The 22,319-nt window shown below is 40.1% G+C and overlaps 2 protein-coding genes and 1 long non-coding RNA gene across 3 annotated transcripts in view; all 3 read right to left on the bottom strand.

The window, feature by feature from the left end:
• Window positions 1-836: 836 nt before the first annotated feature.
• Window positions 837-10,238, bottom strand: LOC118566189. Its single transcript, XM_036147589.1, has 5 exons — window positions 8,571-10,238; window positions 4,428-4,598; window positions 2,909-3,064; window positions 1,384-1,622; window positions 837-1,284 (listed from the first exon to the last, which is right to left on the bottom strand). Exons 1-5 carry the CDS (start codon window positions 10,227-10,229, stop codon window positions 837-839), a joined length of 2,673 nt encoding a protein of 890 aa, XP_036003482.1. The 5' UTR covers window positions 10,230-10,238.
• A 114-nt stretch (window positions 10,239-10,352) lies between these two features.
• Window positions 10,353-13,698, bottom strand: LOC118566134. Its single transcript, XR_004932826.1, has 4 exons — window positions 13,593-13,698; window positions 13,359-13,486; window positions 12,543-12,669; window positions 10,353-10,519 (listed from the first exon to the last, which is right to left on the bottom strand). It is a non-coding gene; the product is annotated as an uncharacterized LOC118566134 (long non-coding RNA).
• Window positions 13,699-18,522: 4,824 nt separating this feature from the next.
• syne2a (spectrin repeat containing, nuclear envelope 2a) overlaps window positions 18,523-22,319 on the bottom strand; it is a 32,691-nt gene continuing 28,894 nt past the window's right edge. Inside the window, exons 34-40 of the mRNA XM_036147588.1 lie at window positions 21,664-21,831; window positions 21,462-21,563; window positions 20,490-20,693; window positions 20,143-20,348; window positions 19,685-19,792; window positions 18,582-18,680; window positions 18,523-18,538 (exon numbers count right to left, since the gene is read on the bottom strand). Of these exons, the coding sequence (XP_036003481.1) occupies window positions 18,523-18,538; window positions 18,582-18,680; window positions 19,685-19,792; window positions 20,143-20,348; window positions 20,490-20,693; window positions 21,462-21,563; window positions 21,664-21,831 (903 nt within the window). The remainder of the gene's footprint in view (window positions 18,539-18,581; window positions 18,681-19,684; window positions 19,793-20,142; window positions 20,349-20,489; window positions 20,694-21,461; window positions 21,564-21,663; window positions 21,832-22,319) is intronic.

Genomic DNA, 22,319 nt, shown 5'->3' with positions numbered 1-22,319 from the left:
ACAGCGTCTCTTTTGTCAAAGGGAACCTCTGTTTCTCCAGATCAGCGGATATTTGCTCTAAGTTAGCCTGGATGGCACATAACTCCTCATTAGAAGAGGTTTTCCCATGAATTAGCTCCTCTAGTTCCCAGCAGGAGGCTTTCTCGTGTGCTAGCAGTCCATCTAAATCCAGCCAGAGGCCTGATAGCCTGTTGACGAGGTACCGGCTCCGCGGAGGACTCAGCTCATTGGCTAACTTTGTGCAACTTTGTGAAAGAGCATCCATTAATTTGAGTTGCGTCTCCAATTCCACCATTGCTGATCGAAGACTTTTCAGCTCACCTTCTAATTGGCTGAGGTCAGCTTTTGAAACGTTCTCAACATGGACGCAGGACTCTCTTTTCACATGTGCTTCTGCTGCCCAGCCCTCCAAGCGGGCAAACTCACACAAGATCCTCTCTCTTTCATCAAGACCCTTTTTCATGGTGTCCAGAACGTGGTTCAGGTTGCCGGCAACGGTTTCGTAAAGGTCTAGAGTCTTTGAAACATCATGGTCTCTCTTTTCCACTGTAGCTTCGCTTTTCAGCTCTTCAACCTGCGTTTGTATCTGGCTCCGTCTAGATAAGGCTTCCATTTGAAGTTTCCTCATTTCATCAATCTGAAGAGAAGCCTGCTGGGGAAAAACAGACAACCTTTTCCCAGAAAGACATGGTTTTCTCTGCTTGTTTAGTCAAAGGATCAAGTCTTGTATTGCTTGCTGATTTTACTGGTGGATCCGTTCCCACACACGTTCCCCCAAAGTTCGAGAGTCTTTTTTGACGACACCGAGGAAGGACTTGAGATCACGAAGGTTCTCTTCAATCGCAGCTTTTTCCTTCTGACCCAGAGGAAACGGATGAGGGCATCCGCCTGAGACTGCAACTGTAGTAGAGCAGGTAGTAACCTTTTAGGTCTGCTCTCAGACAAACTACGTCTAAAGGGCTCAGATTGTCAGTTTCAAATTTCAAAAGAGCGTCAAGATTGGCTTTAAGCTGTCCAGCCTCTCTCAGAATAAGTTTTGATTGACGTGTGGAATTAGACGCCTGTCGATGAGCTCTTTGGATGCTTCCTTTAAGGAGCCTCCATTCCTCCTGGATCTCCGCCAGCTGGGCAGGGAGAACGCCTGAACTCTCCTCGTCACTCAGGTGGACCGACAACTGGCTGCTCAGGCAGAGCAAGTCTTCTATCATCGATTCCTTCTGCTCCATGGTTTGCAGGAGAGCGTTCAGTTTTTCAATTTGAAGGAAGCTGCTTCCCAAAACATTTCTAAATAAAAAAAAAAAGGAAAATCCAGTAGAAAAGGACATTAGATCGACACGTGTCCCATATGAAAGACATAAAAAGATCACTTAACTGTTTGCTTACAGGCTCATTTTTTCCTTCTCCACAGCTATGACCTCAAGGAAAGCCCTGGTGATCTTCTTCTGCAGGTGATATTTCTTGACCTGGTCCAGCTGAGCTGCTTTGACCTGCACGGTGGCCGAAGCATCCAGCAGGACGGAGCTCCATTCTCCCTCGGCTCTTTCCAAAGCCTTTGGGTCTGGAGTTTTTGTCGCGCTGCTTTTAACAGCAGCCACTTGCTCCTGCACGGATCGCAAGTGTTCCTATAATGGGCACATTAAAAAAAAAGGGAAGAAAATCACTGCTCAAGGTTAGCTTGGTGAAATCTAAAGCAGCTATGCTTCACGTAAGAAGAAACCTTTGCCTCCTGTCTATAGGGGCAACTTAAAGTGTCATCTTCCTGCCTTGACTGTCACTGTTCCTCTGGTTTACCACGTTATTTTCCTGACTGCAGATTTGAACACAGGGTTCCTACAGCATAAGGCAAGTTAAATTCAAGACTTTTTAAGACTTTTTAATGCCACTTGAAATAAAAAGTTAAGACCAACTTCACGATAAACAAGATAAACCTGGTTGCGACAAATTCACCCAAATGTTTATTTTAACATAAACCATTACTTTCTGGCTCAGTAGACATGTTAAAGATTTTGAAAAACATTCCATATAGGAAGAAAGCTAAAAAACACACAAATTACAGATATTATTTTAACAACTACTACTGAACTGAATTCACAAACTTTGTTTTGTTCCCTACTAAAATAAACTATAAATCAGTGCCAACTATTTTTTACAGCTATGATCCGGCCGCAACAGTTTTTATTGGTTCCGCTATCGGGACGGAACCAATAATGGTTACATTGAGCCGTTCAGTAAATTAAAAAATATATATAATTGTGTCAATTATTTTACTGTTTGGTAAGGATTACAAAAATAAAATCCTATTTATGACCTGGTAACAATTTTAAGACCTAAGAAAGACTGGTTTAAGACATTTTAATGGCAATTAAGGCCTTAGTTTTATATTACAGAATTCAATGCCTTTTAAGACTTTTTAAGGATCCGCAGGAACCCTGGAACAATCCGTGAGTAACTACTTTCTAGAAGCTACTTCCTATCTTATGAACCCAACACATCTTCATCACTTGAATGGTATGATTTCTGTTTGTTCCCCATTTTGAAGAGGGTTTAAGAGACAAATGGGCTTTGTGTCCGGCCATTTTAAAGTTCTTTTAACTTTAAAATAAAAAGGTACAGCTTGAGTTTGACAGTTTTGGCCTAATTTGACGGTTTTGACGCATCTTTACAGTGTGTGCCATTAATTGCAGAGACTGTATGTGTCTTCATATTCAAAATATAATTCATATTCTATAGTTGCAGATCTTTTACACCCACTGACACATCCTGCACAAATTAAAAAGATTTTTCGATAAGAAACAGCTTTGACAAAGTAGGCAAACATTTAAGCTGCCAGTCACAATGTTCTGTTTCCTTCTTATTTATAAAACATCCCAGCCTTTGTGAGGGAATAATTCAGATGTGCTTCACATACCCGCGCTTCCTCCAACTGTTTGGCCATAGCGGCGGCATCGAGTCGAGCTGGTTGATATCGGCAGGCCAAAACATGCTGGACTGTTCGTGCTAATCGGATGTCTGCATCGCCAGGAGAGAACGTCAGGTAACCTTTAAGGTCCACATGGGGTTTTCTCTAGAGAAAAGCAAAAAAAAAAAAGATTTAACATCAATTAATAGAGAAATCTGGATGCTTTGGGAAATTGTGCTATTCACATTAATTCATACAATAATTCATGGGGTAGCAGATGATTGGAATAGTCCACATTGTAATATTGCAGCTAAAAACTTGAAAGCGTTGTTTTGGGATTTTATGTTAAGAGTCCAAAAAAATTTAAGTTGAAAAATCATTAATATTATCACATTTAGCAAAAAAAATATATAAAAAAAAACGCATAGCCTGTATTTGTATCCAACCACCATCCATCTAGTACCCCTAAAAAATAAACGGCTGTGAAACAAATTGCCTCTGGAAGTCACATAATTGTAGAACATATATGCTGTAGTACTGTAAATGGCATCAGAGGTCAAATTAATGAGCAGTTTAAAGCAAGGTTAGGATATGAAACAACCCTTGAACATCGTACTGACTAAAGTGGAATCCATTTTCTGATAAATGTAAAGAATATGGAACAACTGCAAGCCTACAATCGGTCAAAATTCAGACCTAAAGCCGTTTGAGAATCTGTCACAAAACTTGGCAACTGATGCTCAAAAAAATGCTCTTAATCCTAATCAACTAAACTTGGTGTTTTGTGAAGAGTGATGGGCATACTCAAAAAAGACTTGCTGCTGTAACCACAGCAAAAGGCTGTTCTACAAAACAGCCTTTTGAGGGTGAATAGAAAGGCACAATCCACTTGTGTGATTTTTATTTATGAAAAATAATTTATATATCATTTCCCTTCCGATTCAGTTACGAACTGCTTTGCATCCATCACATAAAATCCCATTAAACTACCTGGATGTTAATGGATTTAGAAAACTACTTTAGAAAGTGACCACACAGAAATAAGGCAAGTCATAGTATGGGGCATTTTTTATCTCTTAAAAAGGATTAACATCTTGTAAGGTCAAAGAATATAAATGTTCCGACATAACCTTGCTAAAGTGTGATTAGACCCTCTAATGGCCCTACAGGAAATGGCCCTCTCTCATAAATCCTTCCTGTTGGTCCTTCTTTTGGAAGCGTCATGGGAATACACAAACATCAGTCAAAACTCCTCTTTCCTCTTCACGGTGACATGCATTCAGAAATGATTTCTTCCTCCGTCTGGAGACGTAGATCTGAACTTGAATGAAGTTCCCGAACCACATTTTTTACAAAAGTCTTCTATTTTTCAGATACAGTTGCTAGACAGTAAATTCTGTGTGCACAAAGTTACAAGGGAAAAGATTTGTGACTCAGGCAGTCCCTTTAATTCATCCAGTTCAGTTTACATTTCAACAGACCTGTTCTACAGCAAATCGAGATTAAGTGAAAGCCAGTTCATACTCACCCATATAATGTTACTTTGCTCCACTGAGCCTTGAGTGTCAGATAAACTCTCCAGCAAGGTGGACCTGTAGCCGTGGGATCCTGGTGATCCACCTGTCGTCTCTCCAGCACCAGGACCACAGAGGAACGCCGGCGGGGTCCTCTCGGGCTCCATGCTTTCTGGGTTCTGAGGCTACAGAAAAAGAAGCCAGGGTGGAGTCACGTTTTTTAGCCTTTCTTCTCCATGTTTGTCCACAGATAATAGCTGTGCTTCCTGTTCTTTTTTTTCCCGCCTCCACAGTGGCAAATATTAGGCTGTGAGTGGCCCGGCGAGTCAGTGCAGTTAACACAAGAATGTGCCTGAGTGAGTGAGGAAGAGTAGGGGTGCCCCAGGGGTGAAGGATTCCCTCGGCTCCCATGAAACTTTGTTGACTCTGTTTCTTTTGGGGGTGGGAAAACTGATTAGTTGCAGCATGGCAAGACTGGACTGACTCCAAAGACTTCAAACGAACCGATAAGTTACAAGACTGCAAAGTAGGGTGTGGCCTTGATGAATATCAGGGGCATGAGTAAGGTGTGTACCCGGACGGGTTTCTATGCAGCGTGAAAACATGATGCATGGTTCAGATTTGTAACAAGAAAATTGAAAAATAGAAAATATCTTCTAAACTTGGAAAAACTAAAAGTAAATTAGTGATATGATTAAAAACACATAAAAGTAGGGTTAATTTTAATGCATTCACAAAGGGCTCTTCAATTTAACTGAATACTTGATGTTGCTTAAAGTTAAAAATACAACAATTCAGAAAGGGTTACAAATAGTCCTAGCAGAGGTTTACATGTGTTATTGTTTGCAAAAAAAAAAAAAAAAAAAAAAAAAAAGAAGTTATTTAGAATTCCTGAACAGTGGTACCACATTTCTGCTCCTGTCCCTTTAAGAATGCCCTCGTAAAAGCCCAGCTTGCTCTGATTAGTCATTGGATCTCTCCTTCATTGTTGTTTGGGACGCATTCCATTTCTGCACCTGTGCATGTCGGCTATCAGCATAGATATTGTTTACGTAGATGCCTAATTACGTGCTGGAGCGCATCCTGTTTCGCCGCCATCTTGGATGGGTCTCTCCTACACTAGGTTGGCCTAGGAGCCGATGGGAGTAAACAATGAGGAAGCAACTTTGCACATATTTTCTGCAGCTTATGGTCACATTAACCGGCGATGACTACTGAAAGTAGACCATGTGCTGCACATCAGCATTTTGGGCTGAGATTGGTTCTGAAGATGAGTTTTAGCCAACCGATGGACAACATTTTATGTTTATTGATTTGTTGACTCTGTATTTCACAAACTAAAACTGAATCACATTGCCAATTTAAATACCAACAAGAAACTTTACAAAACCTTTCTTTTTAAGGGTCTTAAACTCTGGTCCTAGTTGCAAGCAGGGTATTGTAAGACACTGGAATGACTTGGAAATTTTAAATAACAATTTCCAGGCATTTAAAAAAAAATTGGTGTGGAGAGAGGGCTCAGGATTGTACATGTGAGAGTGAAATAAATTTAAATGAACAATCCAACTTTTTTCTTTATAATAGATATAAAATATATATTTATAAATTTATTAATATGTAATGAAAAATGTGTCTTTGTTTAATAGTAGAAAACAAATTATTTCAGAATGAAATCACATATTATACATTAATATGCCATATGTCTGTCTGTTAAAGAGCATACACTTATGAAATATGTTGTTTAAACAACGTATTTCAGCATTAAAACATGTTTCTTATGTGTGACAGCGTACCATATCATAAACAAATCTCTGCACTTTGTAACAAACCAAACTGTGTGAAAATCAGGTAAAAATTCAGGGAATTACGATTTATTTTATTTGGGGAAAACATTTTACTCAGTACAAATAAATTCATTGGGGTCGTGTGAGAGACCCATCCAAGATGGCGGCAGCGCAGTAATGTCAGCTCCAGTAGGCCGTGCCAGTCCATGGGGCGTCTATCTATATAATGTCTATGGGCTATCAGTATGACCGGAACAAAAGCAGACGGTCCTCTAAGTGGGATCCAAGCTTTTGTGTATCTGTGCCTGTCTAGCCGATCTATGTAGGTGAAAATGCTATAATCAAATCAATCTACCATGCAAATATGTTTTAGATCACTTTCAAACAGCTACTAATAATAGTGTTAAATGGAGGAAGAAGAGCTGGAAATGGGTCCTCTGCCGTGAGACTAACACCAGTTGGAACTGTACTAAAACTTCAAAATGTAACGTTTAAAATGTGAATTGGCATTATATATCAGAGCAAAAGTTTAGTTCACTGTTTGAACAGTTAACACTAAAGAAAAGAAAAAACAATTATTAACCCAGGATAAGGAAGGATGTTGCAATGAAAAATTTTCTTATAGACAAATTTCTAAAGAAATAACTGTATTATTTAGTAATGGGTGAAAGGTGTGTTCAGAAGCGCCAAGGCTCAACCTGCCCTGCATTTAACTCCAATTTTAGCTGCTTTTTGCTGGATGGCCGAGGCTTCAGAATGATCTTTGGCAGATGGATGGCATTCATGTGTCAAATCTGTTCTTGTCAAAACCTAGCGTACAGTTTAGCATTAAAATGAAAAGCTTGAAAATGTCATCACTTTTCTCTCTTGGTCTGTCACTTATACTTGACTGCTAAAATTCTTTGTAAATGTCAAATAAGATCTCGCTTGATGGGGTAAATCTAAAGAACGGAGGACAGGTTGACGTCTTCATCTGCAACATCCAAGTTATGCATTAAAGAAAAACAACAAAAAAACCTTCATCCATGTTTATCTTGACGATTTAAACCTTTGTAATTGATCCACGTATTACTGATTGGAATTAATTAACTTGAAAAGCCTGTGTGGTTGCTTCCTGTTAAGGCGCCATTCACACCAGACCAAGGCCGTTTAATAATATGTTTACGTGAAATGTAATGGTTCGTTTTAATGCCGGCAGTATTTCAATGTTCCAGATGCAGCCTGGAAAACCCTGGTGGAGGCACTTACTGCTCATCCATGACAGTCTCCACTCACCATAGTGGGTCAGTCAGAGAATATGAAGCAGAAGTAACAATAGGTCATCACCAAGCAGCTAAAATGAACAATCCACAACCACAAGGACAGAAAATACAGTTCCATAATCAGGCCTCTTGCACATAGAAGATCTGTGCTGGGCCTCCAGCTGGAAAGAAGCTTCCCCATCTCAAAATTGCTTGGATAGGCAGGTTGCAGAGAGACAGAGACTGTGTTTTTCAGCTTGCGTTTTGCATTGTTTAAATGCAAAACGTATTTGTCTCATTGTCAAAGTGATTCACTCTTATTGAATGTTGCGAGGAGGTGGACAACGGGGAGTAGGAGGAAAAAAGAGCAAGCCGAAAATGATTATACCCGCAGCAGACAGACGTCAGATTCCGAATCCTCGATGTGATCGGCTAAATGAAAAACACAGATTTTCGAATTTGTGGGCAACATTCCTACTGGCCTGATGAGAAATCCCCCCCCCAAAAAAAAAAAAAAAACGTTTAAAGAAACAGTCCACGAGCCAAGTTATTAATTAGGTCATGTCAAAACAAACATGCTAGCATTAGCCTAACACAGAAGCAGACCGTTTTGGACAGAAAAAAAATGTCAACAGGAGCGAAACAAAGGGTTTATTGAAGACTGACTGTTTTCAGATGAGTCTTCAGAAACATCAGGCTGTCCTTCAGAAATCTTTGAGGGGACAAAATACCCACCTCTGCCCAGAAAAACGAGCGTAACCTCATCTGTGACCTAGTTAATGCTGATGAAATTAAACGTTCTCTAAACGTTAAAGCTACTGACTTTCTGGTTAATCCCGAGTGGGACACAACATTGTGGTTGGATGACTTAGAAAGCAACAGGAGCAAAAAAAAAAACTATGTGGCCAGAACAATGACTGCAGTCATGCTGGCCTTCGCACTGAAACAATGTTTCACTAATCTGCCACAATCTATGAACCCTGCAGTGGCCTTGGAAGACCTGGAGACTGCGACACCAGACTAAGTGTTTCTAATACTTTTTTTTACTCTATTGATTTATTACAAAAGGAAAGTAGCTGCAAAATTTAATAGAACAAACGTGATAGTAAATAAATCAATCCACCCAGCTTACCTTTACCAGTGGCAACACTATTTCCTTCAGCACTCCGCTCTGTTCCCATTTGCTTTCTTCGTTCTGCGGTGAAGTACTTTCTTGTTCTGCTGGTACCGGGCAGTGCTTCCCGTCTGCGCATTGAAAACCATCAGCTCCTCCTCGTGCCGCCCCCTCACCTGGGGCACCTGCGCTCGTGGCCGTGTCAGCAGTTGTCGGTTGCTTGACGGTTGCATCAATTAGCATTTCAGTTTCGGTTTCGTCTCGGTTCGGCACCCAGTCTTTGGCAGAGCCAAGGACAGGGCTCTCAGCTGTCCCCCCGGGCTGACAGGGGGTCGCCTCCGTTTTGCTGACTGGTAATGTGGTTTCGGCTGAACGCTCATCGCAGGGCTCACGTTTGGAGGATTTAGACAGAGTCGGTGCCTCGTTTTTCTTTATTTCATGTGTTTGATTCTCTTTGCTTTCTAGCTGGCTGCTTGAACCTTTCTGTCCGCCGTCTGCTAAGGCCAAGGGAGTTGGTACAGAGTCCAGTTCTTCCCCATGAGACCCAGGGCTGCCTGAAGCGGGGGAAATTCTTGATTTCTTCTCAGGAAATCCCGGGTTTGGAATTTCTTCTGACTTTGCTTCTGGTGACCACCTGAAACCATCTGCCCTGCCGGCTCCAACGTACCCACTTTGTTGTGCGCCCCACGGCTGCAGGTCCAACACTATGGTGAACACTTTATCTGGATCTCTGCCCACTCGCCTGTCTTGTTCTCCAGCGTCAGTATCCGCCATGAAAGGGTCGGATTGTGCAGCTTTTACACAGGTTTTTAATGCCGTCGCTGTGGAGAATCTACCTGCCTTCTCTGCGAATTCAGTGATCTCTTTTTCCCGATTATTCCGGAGTACATCTGGATTTCGGTCACCAGTGTTTTCCAGTTGTTGCGTTTTTTCACCCTCCGTCTCAGGTTCAGCTGTAAATACTTTTGTTGTGCTCTCAAAATGTGTTTCTTTTAAGGCATCAAGCCTTTCTGATTGTGATGGGAGAAGCTCGGACTCTCTGGTAACAGTAGGAATGGTTGCTTCAGTTGTTTCCTTTAGGGATGCGACACTAGGTGTTTTATTGATTTTGATGGGATTGTCTGAATCAGACAGTTTTAACACCAGGGCTGATGGACAGTCTCTCTGCAGTGCTTCAGTCTTTAGGGAGCTGGATGTGAACGTCTCTGCAATATTCCCAGAAAGTGTTAAGCGTAATCTGCTCTGAGCACCATAATCATCCTTTGACTCAACTGAAGTCTGAGGGTTAATGTCTGCTGAAGCTGAGGAAGGCACACTGGTTCCTAAAACATCTGGGCTTTCTGGACGCACGGCTTGAAAAGGGGCTAAACCGTCTTCTCTGGTCACCGCCGTGTTTCCCCCTGTTGTAAACACTAAAGAGATTCCTCCCTGATTCGGTTTGGTGGCATCAGTTTGATCATTAGATGAACAGGTTTGCGGTTCAGTTAAAATGTTGAACGTTTCCTTGGTTTGAGTCATGTTGGCATCTTGGTGACGGTCTGAGTCTTTCTCGTCCATTGCAGCGGACGAGTCGGGACGCCACACATCTGTAGCTTTTATATCCAAATCTGAATGCGTGGTTCTTTCTTCACTCCGGAACCGGCCCTCATCTCCTCGGTTTGTCAGCTCTGTTTGCATTTGATTATGACCGACCTGTTAAATGCATTAAAAGCAAAAAGAAAAGATTCAAACCATCCCAGCATATTAAACCCTACCTGCTCCTAGCTATTGAATTCTTGAACTGAGAATATTCTCACCAGGCGTTTGGAAACAGAATCCCTTTCTCGTTGGCTTTCATTCAGAACCTCTGAGGCACTTTTCATCAGGGTGGTCGTCACTTCTTCACCCAGACAATTTACCAGAAGGTTCTGCTGGGCGAGAACGCCGCCAAGTGCCCGCTGAAGCTGGAAACCTTTATCCAGAGCAACCTATGAGAGAGCAAAAACATTTTTAAAAGCATTTTCAACTATTTTCTTTATTGCATCTATTACTTTGTCTGTACCGAATTCTGATTTTTTTATTTCATTTATGGGAACTTCAGTCATCACTAGTTTACGAGCAGATTATTTGATCATCAAGACCAAGACTGACAGAAAAGCAGTTTATCTTAAAACAAATGTGAAACATACTGAAATATAAACTATACTGATGTTCTTCATTAAGGTCCACAAGCAAACCTTGGATTGGGATTAGCTACCTCCGACCTTTTATTGTAAACAAGAATAATGAGGAGAGGAAAGGCCTTCTGCTTGAATCTAATTCAGAGGACGGACCCGTGGCATTTTAAAGCTCAAGAAAATAAAAGATTTTTTTAAAAGGATTGTTCTGAGAAAAATCTTTAGTACTGGGTCTGAGTGGCACAAGGGAAAAGGTAATTTTCATGTTATTAACACAAAGTGCAAGCCCAGAAAAGCATTGGAGGCTGTAGCCTTTTTGACTGACAAAAATACAGACAGCCTGCTGAAGCTGAGTGTGTATTTTAATTTGCATCCTCGACTTTAAATCTGACTGTTTAAGCAAAAAAATAAAAAAAATAATAATGATAAAGGTTTGCTAACCCCGAATCGTTATACACCATAAACCTGCGTGTATTGTTTTAGTTTCTGACCTTAAAGTGTAAAGAATTAACCACATCCAGTTATGGTCCACCCATGTTCTTTACCCTGGATAAGCGGTCTTCTTAATTGTTGACTTCTTAACAATGTAAAAAATGACTCTTGAAACGAAAACTATACTTAAACATATTTAACCTAAACAAGCCAGAGGAACGCTGCAGCTTCAGTACTGGACTCTCATATTGATCACGATGCAGGAAAGGGTCAAATCAGGAAGTGAGAGAGCCCTGATTATCATTTAAATCGGCATTATATGGAACCTATAGTGTACAGTTCAATGCAAGGGAGTGTCCCGTGTGACATCAGTGTTTCCTGCATGGCATTGGTTGAGAAAAGTCTCACCATATTCTGGAAGTGACTAGGCTGACCCATTTTCATTAATCAGTCCATTTTATCCAATCTAAGTACGTCAGTCTCTGAGAACACCATTCGCCTCAGTTTATACATTTTCATGTAATATTCTTGTTTGCTTGATTTAACTATCTTATTTATTCTGCACGCATATACTATCCAAACACAATTTGTTTATGCATTATTACAGATATAATGTCTTGGTTTAAATCAATTCATGATTTCAGATTGTATTGTATTTTTTCATTTAACTTGTGCATTTTATTTTGGTGAATTTATCGTACTTACCTGTGTTTCAGGAGCAAGTGTTACCTCACTTCCTGTAATTATAGCTTTCTGTTTAGAGCGAATGTCACAGGAATGGACCAGGTGAAGAGGGGGGAACAGACAACTATTTAAATTTGATGCAGTCAAATTTAGGCCTTGAGTAGAATCATTCTGTGTGGATTTAATTGTATAATGTTATGGCCATACTCTAAAATATGTCGTTACAGCAGACTGAAAGCAACATTACTGAGTTCAAGCGGAAACTGTTTAGGGGTACCTGTTTATGGAAAGGTCCACTGGAGGCAATTTTGTCAGCCTGAACTTTAGGGTATTAAAACAGAGAAAGTTAAGATGTTCAGGAGGGAGGAGGGAACCAGGTCAGTGTAGCTGAGTGTATTTGACGTCAATTTTGGTTGTTTTAGGTTCAGTTATGATCTGTTGAGCCATGTTAACCTCTGAGTCATTTCTTGGATTTTTGTAAATGTTTTTTTTTCACTATTTTTGTTCTAAATAAACCACCTGCTACAGAATATCATCTGCCTACTGCCTTCTCCAGCCACTGTGGCCAGGCTATCTCACCACGGTTGCTTATTCTAGGTTTTTGCTTAAGTCTATGTGTCAAAGTATCCCAACAAAGAAAAATGTTCAATACAACTGTAATCAATGCATAATTAAATGCTTGGCTCAGACTAAATGGATGGAGACGTCTGTATTTTACCTGACTGGGTGACGTCTGATCTTGTACCGCTTGGTTCCACTGTTGAAGATCTCTGATGAGCCCTCTTATGGTCTCTGCGGCTGTTTCTGCACATTCTTCTTTCTTCTGATTAAAAATTGACCTGAGGCTAGATTTAGAACAAGAAAATTAAGGGAATGTTTTTTTTTTTTGTTTTAAACAAAATCAAATGAGAAATGTATGTCGTAAAAATGAATTTTCATAGAAAACACATTTTCTCTTGCCTGCTGTTAAAGTAACTACAATATTCATAAACTTTGTTACTCTCTGTTGCAAATGCTATAATATTTTAAGATGAGCCCGATGAGATAAATCGTTTCATTACATTTGCAAAACAGAATTTGCTCTCTGGAAGAAAATAAAACTTTGAAAAATATCAATTTCTTCATTAACACTGCAAAAACAGAACTAAAAATAAGTTAAAATTTTCTTGAAATGAGTGTATTTGTACTTTATTTGAGTAGGTAAATAAGATAATCTGCCAATGGAATAAGATTTTTGCACTTAAAATAGGAAGAGCTCAAATCCATTAACTCATTTCAAGTGCATTATATCTAATTATCTTATTTTAGGGCTATAATTACTCTTTCCATTGGCAGATAATCTTATTTACCTGCTGAAATCAAGGACAAATACACTCATTTAAAGAAAATGTTACTTATTTTTAGCTCTGTTTTTGCAGTGAAGGCCCGCTAAAAATCAACCATTCCCTGCTTTTTGTCACAACATGTGGCTATGTGGCCATTTTTTAAAACTCGGTGAGATGCAGCTTTTCTTTTATAAACTGAGACAAGGTACCTGAAGAGGTCTTTCAAAGCGGCAGCTGCAGTAAAAGTGGGCCCTGCTGGAATGGTTTCCTGTGTTTCTCTTGTCCTCTGCAGGTCATTAACTCTGCTTTCCAACTCTGCCATCCTTTTACCACACTCCTGAGAAACACAAATGTCTATTTTACTGAAACCACACATGCAGTTTCTTTTTTTAACGTTGTTATTTGGGGACACAAAGGCACGCTGCAGCATTCTTTAATGTCACCTGTATGGCACGCCACTGCTGTGTCAGCTGACAGATGTCTGGCAACACAGACAGCTCCTCCACGTTTCGGGCAAGATCGCTCAGATCTGTCTGCAAAAGGGAGGCTTCTCTCCCAACCTGTTGAAGTCTTTCATCCTGTTGAAGGGTTGCCAGTTGGAGATGCTCTCTGATGCCGCGCTCCATCGCCCTCTTGTGGTTTTGGAGATTACCGACTTGCTCTAATAGGCTGGCTTGGGCCTCTGCTGTGGTGCTGCCTGAGAGGGAGTCCCCGAGTGTTACGAGCACTGAAAGGTCTTTTTCAATTTCTGTTACCTGTGTCAGCAAAGCCTGGAAATGAGAAAGAAATGTGTGAGACAAGATATCTATCTATCTATCTATCTATCTATCTATCTATCTATCTATCTATCTATCTATCTATCTATCTATCTATCTATCTATCTATCTATCTATCTATCTAGTGACCTAATGTAGTGACTTCTGCTGCTATCAACACCTGAACATATGTCAGTACACATGTATGTAGGTATGTACAAATGTATGCACGTATGTATATGCACATATATACGCGTAGGTACGTATGTATGTAGGGCAAGCATATATATATATATATATATATATATATATATAATATAGATATATATATATATCTATATATATATCTATCTATCTAATATCTATATAGATCTATCTATCATATATATCTATACTATACTCTATACTATCTCTCTATCATCTCTCTATATATATATATATTATATATATGTTTATATATGTTTATATATATATATAGACCACTATGAATGTAAATAAGGACATCAGATGCCCATTCCTATTTCCTTTTTGTATTTTTTGGTATTCTTTTTGATCCATTGTATATATGAAGATTCACTGTATATAACTGAATGCACCTTCCCTTCATATTGTGACGAGTGAATTTCTCCATTGTGAGATCAATAAAGACTATCTTATCCTATCTATCTATCTATCTATCTATCTATCTATCTATCTATCTATCTATCTATCTATCTATCTATCTATCTATCTATCTATCTATCTATCTATCTATCGTATATGTATGAATTTCCTTCCTGAGTTGTACTAACAGAAATATAATGTGTTTAAGTGAGCATGAACAGAATGTGTATGGTCAGCTTTTTTTTTTTTTTTTTTTAAGGGCCGTACCTCCAGAGCTGCTGCATCAGGGTTCAGACCACCGGCGCCGTCTTTCCGGGCTTGGCAAGCTGTCATCTTCTCGTGAAGGGTTGTCAGATGACGGTGGCAGTCCTGCAGCCGTTGGTCAAAGTGTTCCTCATTACGCAGACCTCCTTTCTCAAGGTGGGCGCACAAACCCTGTGGACATTTCAGGGAGACCAAGAAAACAGTCTGAGGACTCCTGTTTCTCTAAAATTGTATGTTACAGATGTTTGTATCATAAAAAAAAACTTTAAACCTGTTAATTTCAGTGTAAAAGGTAAAAAAAATGTCTGTGTGATAACCGTTTGCCCTAAACAAAAGTCACGCATAAAGCAAACTGAGATACAGTGTGGATGGAAATGCCTGTTTATCATAAATGTCTTTGTTCTGATCGCAAAAGCTTAAAAAATGGTAAATTAAATGCTTTATTCAGTATCTGACTCAGACCAAGCTTTACAACCAACTGTCTAATCTAGAATCCTGATATTAAAAGGTTGAGGCCAAAAGGAGTGGAAAAACTGTCAAAATGTATTATTTTTTTAAACATTTAATTGATTAAATGTTCAATCTTGGATATGTGGGCATTTTTCTAAGGGGTTCTTAGCCATTGACTATAAAAATCCCAAAAGATTTTTGACACAAATCAAGTAAAAATATGTGATTTAAATCATATCATTATACTTACACAATAGTATTGTTTTAGAGATTAAATGTTTCTTTATCTTTTTGATAACAGAATAAGAAATGTAGAAGTGTCAGATATATTTTCATCAATCAGTTTTCTTTTTTTCATGGATACTCATCCAAATCTGAAAAGGAGAAAAGCAAATTCACAGGGAAAAACCTTTTACCTTCACTGCTGCCATCAGCGCTGACCAGCGGGTCTCCAGCTCATCCCAGGAGGAATCCTTCCGGATGGCCTCCCTGGTTTTCTCAGCCAGCTCCATTCTCTTCTCATCCAGGCCTGTTAGGGTTAATTTAAGGGACTCAGAGTCAGCCTCCTCCACTCTGCTGCAAGCTTCCTGTCTACTGGTCAGGTAGAGCGAGCTGAGCTCTGAATCCTCCTGCAGCGCCCTGTCGCACCAGGAGAAAAGAACGTTGTAAAAGCTCCTTAATGAAAGGACCGATAAAGAAGTGTGTTTAAAATTCCAATGCTTTATTTTGCAGGTATTTCTGGCTCCGGTCACCTGTAGTGAGGCTGAACCGATTCTAAAAGGTTCCTCCACTGTTCTTCTGTTTTCTGAATCTTCAGCTGAACCTCCTGCTTCAGGTCTTCTCTGTGCAGCAGACTTTGGCTCAGACCGTCTCCAGAGACTCTGAGCTCCTCCAGACGAGCCTCTGCGTCTGTCGTTGCGTTCAACACGGCCTGAAACACGAATACGTTTTATTAAATCGCAGAAGTTTCCAGGAGGTGAGCTGTAAGCAGCATGAGAAGTGGCAGGGGTGATCCCGTACATTTACCAGATTACTGGATGTGGGCTCTGTTAAAGAACTGGCGATTCCAGTTTGTTCAGCTTATGAGTCACTGTAACATCACTTATGCACAACGTATGGTTACACCTTAGCTTAGAACAAGATGGACCAACTTCAGACAAGTAGAGATAAAAAGATTTAGCACATTACAATGCTTTGCAAAAGTATTCACACCCATTAAACTTTTCCACTTAAAATTTCTACTCAAAGGAATAGAGCTTGCACAGAATATGAAAAGATTAAGGGTAGAAATCTGAAAAGTGTGGAGAGCATTTACTATCAGGAAGTCCACAAAATGCAGTTCAAAGCTTTCAGCTGATCCAAAATGCTGCTGTAAGAGTTCTGATGAAAATCAACAAGAGGGATCATATTTCTCCAGTTTTAGCTTCCCTTCATTGGCTTCCTGTTAAATCAAGAATTCAATTTAAAATTCTCCTTCTAACGTATAAAGCCCTTAATAATCAAGCTCCATCATATATCAGAGCTCTGATTACCCCGTACGTTCCAAACAGAGCACTTCGCTCTCAGACCGCAGGTCTGCTGGTGGTTCCTAGAGTCTCTAAAAGTAGAATGGGAGGCAGATCCTTTAGCTATCAGGCTCCTCTCCTGTGGAACCAACTCCCAGTTTTGGTCCGTGAGGCAGACACCCCTATCTACTTTTAAGACTAGGCTTAAAACTTTCCTTTTGATAAAGCTTATAGTTAGAGTGGCTCATGTTACCTCTGAGCTACCTCTATAGTTATGCTGCTATAGGCTTAAGCTACTGGAGGACATCAGGGCCTATTTCTCTCACTCTGCTGATTTCTCCTACTGTTCTCCAATTTGCATTGTTTGTGATTATTTAAACTTTATGTTCGCTGTCATGCCTTGAAATGACATGTGCTGTGAATTGGCGCCATGTAAATAAAATTTAATTTTAATGAATTTGTATTCTACGGAGCCCGGGAGAGCTCACTTTAAGTGATTTTTTTTTCAGGTCGTGATAATTTGTGAGCATGTTTCCTTTAATTGAGCCCTCGAATTAATAAAACGTGATCCCGTTGTAGGCTTATTTAATCGAGCACACGTTTGAATTATTCGTGGGTGCGTTTTGGTAGATTGAGATCTCGAATGTAGTATAACGTGCTCATGTTTACATGTGTCAAGACAATATTGAGTGCACGTTTTACATATTGTGGCCATGTTTAAGTAGATTGTGCACACAATGTTCTATAACCATGTTCACTAAATTGTGTTCTCGTTCGAGTAAATTGTGCCCACGTTTTACTATGCTTAAAATGAGAGCTCAATTTGGTAAAATGAGCTCACACTATAGTAAAACGAGAGCACAATATAGTTAAATGAGAGCACAATTTAATAAAACGAGCGCACATTCTCTCAACATGCAAAACATTTTGCGATGACCCCTCTAGGGCTCTGTAGTGTTCAGCCCCCAAGAGAAGAATCATGTTGCACAGCAACTACACCTGGAGACTGAAATTATAGCCAATTCTTCTTAGAAAAATAGCTGCATCAAGACTGTCAATCAGAGTCTGATTTTCAAGTTTTCACAGAGCTTCAGTTAGGTCTAGGTCTGTACTTTGACTAGGCCCTTCTGTATAAAACACACTAAGATTCAGATCCATCTGTTGAGGTTCTGGCTGTATATTTAGGGTTGTTGTTCAGATAGGATGTGATCCTCCAGCATAGTGTCCTTGCAAGATGAAAGCTGCTGCTGGGAAACACTGTTGGAGGGAACTGTGCAAGCTTTATTACAGACATCTATAAAAACCTAATTTTAAAGGCATATTATGTGCAATCTAGATCCATCTGCAAAATACAGGGTAGCTAACCGTACTGCTGCCAGACCATCAGTGTTATAGTTTCTGGCACCGGATGGGGAAGGTGAAATTAACTGGATTTTTTAACTTGGGGTTCCCAAATGGCCAAGTATTTTAATATCAGTTATAAATATCTCTTCATATTGTAGTTATACAGTTAAGGCTGAATGTTATTTTAGGGTGTCCAGGGATTTTTATATGACACGAAAAAAAAAACAAAAAAAAAACGTGTCACCTTGTACTTTGTTGGAAAGTATTTTTAAAGAGTTTCCCATTTGGACACAACGTGAGGAATTGTCCTACCTGAGCGCGATGAAGTCTCTGCTCTGCCGAGGTCCTAACTTCACCGCTATCAACAAGAGGCGAGTCCACCCTCTGCCTCAGATCTTCAACCCACGCCTGAACAGATTCAGCCAAACCCTGAAATCCTTCAAGATCGTCTCTCAGCGAGGGCGTCGCCTCTCCGGAGCCACCGCCAATGTTGGTGTGGAAGTCGTGGTACCGTTGGAGCAGTTCACAGCTCTGCTCCACCGGCACCGACTGCTGAAGGTTGCTGCTTCTTAAAGATGAAGCAAGCTCAGCGATAAGCTCCGTCCTCCCACTGCGAAGCGCAGAAAAACACATCTTAGCAACATACGGGTCAATTAGACTGGCAGGGGCGGTTCTAGACAGGGGCCAGGGCCCCTGTAGAACTGTTCCTGGCCCCTGTTATGGCCCCTGTACTTAAGACATATTAAATTTCTTAGGATGATAAAAGCTGACAAAGATACCGTGACTGACTGGTCATTTGGATCAGTTGTATTTTTTACATTTATGGTTTTATCCAATAATAAAATAACAAAATAATTAAAAATCCAAATAAAAAAATAACAATTATTAAAAAATTTAGCTGTTTCACATAAGCTCCCACCGTATTGAGAAAAGATCAGGGGTCTGCAACCTGCAGTTCCAGAGCCACAATTAGCTCTTTGGCTTACTTAATATATTAAACGATGAAATGTTGACCTGTTTAGGCTTTTTTTCCCCCAATCTTTTGTTCTGTGCCCCTGTGAAAAAACACTGGCCCCACCCTGGTCCCCCTGTTAAATTTGGACTAGAACCACCACTGTAGACGGGTAATGTGATTGAAGAGAAAACGGAGGAAACTTTGTCGTACTGGGAATTCTTTACAATGAGTAAGCAAATGGGAAAAGGTGGGGAGTCAAACAAAATTTATCCATAGATGCATCATTTTTTTTTATCAAAATTGAAGCTCTGCCTTAACTTGCTGTGCATGGCTACAAACATATATCTGCTACTTTCAGACACTCGGCATTTAAAAAATGTTTTATTATATAATCAATGGTTAAAATGTTTGATGTCGTCAAAAAAAGTATAAATATGCTATAATCCAAAGCGGAAATTTAGAACAATTTTCTTTTCTTGTTTTAAACAAAACATGTTAAATATCTAATGTTTTTGCCCTTTTATATTAAATCTCTGCAACATATTGCAGCACTGTCATCTTTATGGTGTATTTACATTAAAAATGTAAATATTATTTATAACTGAAATAGATTTGGACATTTTTTTGACCTTTAAAAACACTACAGAGCAGTAATTTACCTTTGATGCACTGCTTCTTCTTGCAGAATAGTAAGATCCTCCACTTTCCGTGCATTTTCCTCAGCTGCACAAAGCCACTTATCCAGCTGCTCTTTCTCCGTTAGCAGCCTGCAGCACATGTAAAGCACACAGAGGTCTCAGGCTTCATGCACAATATAGGATAGACTTAAGTGATTACGAGTACAACATTAAACAACCTGCTGCCAAAAACAAGTTGAACTTGCTACGTTTTTGTCTCCTATTTAACCTTTACTCCTGTCAGACTCTTCTACTCTTGTGAGTAAAACATCTAAAAATTAAAAGACAACTTCAAGGAAAACTTACATTACAGCCTTGTTATAATGTGAGATTGTCACATATGGATGCTTATTAATTTAGAAGAAGTACAGAACGGCCTTTAAATGACCGCATTCATAAGTTCCCGGAACATGAGAGCTGAATGAAAAAGGTTGAGCCACCTGTCCAGATGTTGGATATTCCTCTCAGTCTGCTCCTCCACCTCCGAGAAGAGCTGATGGGTGTTTCTGACGCTCTCCTCCAGCTGAAGCCCTCCAGCGGACAGACTCTGGAGGCTCCCAGGACTGGCGATGGAGGCCAGAACCTGCACATCCTCGAGCAAGCTCCGCACTCGCTCATCTTCGGTGTGCAGCCTCTGACATAATTCCTGCAGAGGAGGACGTTACCGTTACAGATGAGCATTTTAAAAGCACTGAACTGTAAAGATGATTTGGCCAGATTGAGCAAATATCCCCCCACCTAATCTCTGGTCAAAACCTCCAGTGTTTTTGCTCATTTTGGCACTTACTTTGAGTTTTGCCAGGATCGTCGCCACATCTGGACCAGAGAGACTGCGAAGGGAGTCTTGAATCTCCTGGAGGGAGTTGAAAGACTCCGTCATCCTTTCAGTGATTTGTCCCATAGTGGCCACCATCTGCTTATACACCTCTTCGCTCTCCAAAACAAGCTCCTTCACTTGCTCGATTTTCTTCCTCATCTGGGTCTCCGCCACCTTAAAGACAGAGGTAAAATCCTTTTATGAGATGCTTTATTGAAAGATACGTTTCTGATTGGTGCGTGGTGTATCTAATAACAACGTGTTCTGGCTTATTTTAATCACAGAGGTATATTCTACACTTTTACTCAAAAGGATGATCAGGGAAAATACCAAAATGTACCAGTTTCACAAAATAGGATGTGACGTTTTAAACATAGCCTGAAACATTTTTTGACGCCTATCCAGGAGTCTGGTTGCATCCGGTTTAAGCCTGTCTGCTAGTTTTAAAACACAAAATCTTATTTTTTGAGATATTTGAGGTTGTTTGCCTGTTTGCCTTTGCGATGACTTGGATAGCTGAGAATTGGCACAGGCATGTTTTAAAAGTAGTTGGCTAGATATATGAATAAGGGTACAAATGTGGTATGCAACATAAGCCTGAAGGAAATTTTTATCATTTTTTATTTGTCATTGCAAATTACATTCCAGTCAAATATGTCCTCTGCATTTAACCCATCCCTTTGGGAGCAGAGGACTGCCACTGTGCGGCTCCCGGAGAGCATTCTGGGACTAAGCCCAGGGACTCAGAGTGGATGTCTGTGGTATTTATACTGGGAAACCCTTTCCGGTACTCAAGCACCCTGCTTAGACCACTAGGCCACATATCTTCCCCCCATCTGACCTGCAGAATGGCAGCACAGCGGCATTTTCACGTCTATCCATCCACTCCAGCCCTAAAATCTACACCTCTAACAAAACTAAGCGAAAACATTGATGTTCTACCTGCAGCTCCAGAGGGGGCTCTGCGCTTTGAAGCAGCGACTGAATCTCAGAGGCTCTGCGGTGGAATCGCTGCGCGCTCGCCTCCTGGGTCATAATCTCATTCTGCAGACAGAGTGAAACGAGTTAATATGCTGCAAAAAAAAAAAAAAAAAAATATATAGTTTGTTCTGTTACTCTAATACACAGAGGGGCTCAGCTTTACCTTTAATGCCTTAACATCGTCCTCAGATTGAAAAGATGGACACTGAGAAAGCACAGCTATTCTGCTGTTGGTCCAGCTCTCCACTTCTTCCCCCAGCTGCAGGACTCCATCCCATAATGTCAGGCACAGATGGAGGTTTTCAAGGTGGGAATCTGTTCTTTCAGATAGCTACGAAGCGAAAACACATTTTATTGCAGTAAAGCGCAGAATTTAACCTAAGCTTTGCTTTTGGTGTATTTAAATGTACAGAAAGCAGCGCAGCAGATGGTAACACTGCAAAAAGGGAACTAAAAGTAGGTAAAACTTTCTTGAAATAAGTGTATTTCTATTTGATTTGAGGAGGTAAATAAGAATGCTTGCCAGTGGAATAAGAGTTTTGCACTTCAAATAGGAACAATTCATCTCCATCATCTTATATTAAGTACAGTAAATCTAATTCTTATTTTAGGGTTAAAAATAGTAATTCAATTAGCAAAAATACAGTCATTTCAAGAAAAGTCTACTAGTTCCCTTTTTGCAGTGAGAGTGTGGGCATGATTATAAGAAAATACATTTATAATAAGGTACAATGACCTAAAATTACGAGTAGAGCAAATAACTGGAGATTAGACTAGATTAGAAATTATTCTATTGTTGTTTAATGTTGAGTTTTCTCC

This window comes from Fundulus heteroclitus, chromosome 15, assembly GCF_011125445.2.
Source record: "Fundulus heteroclitus isolate FHET01 chromosome 15, MU-UCD_Fhet_4.1, whole genome shotgun sequence".
Lineage (NCBI taxonomy): Eukaryota > Metazoa > Chordata > Actinopteri > Cyprinodontiformes > Fundulidae > Fundulus > Fundulus heteroclitus.
The sequence above is the reverse complement of the archived record's forward strand: the minus strand, read 5'-3'. Positions and strand labels throughout refer to the sequence as shown.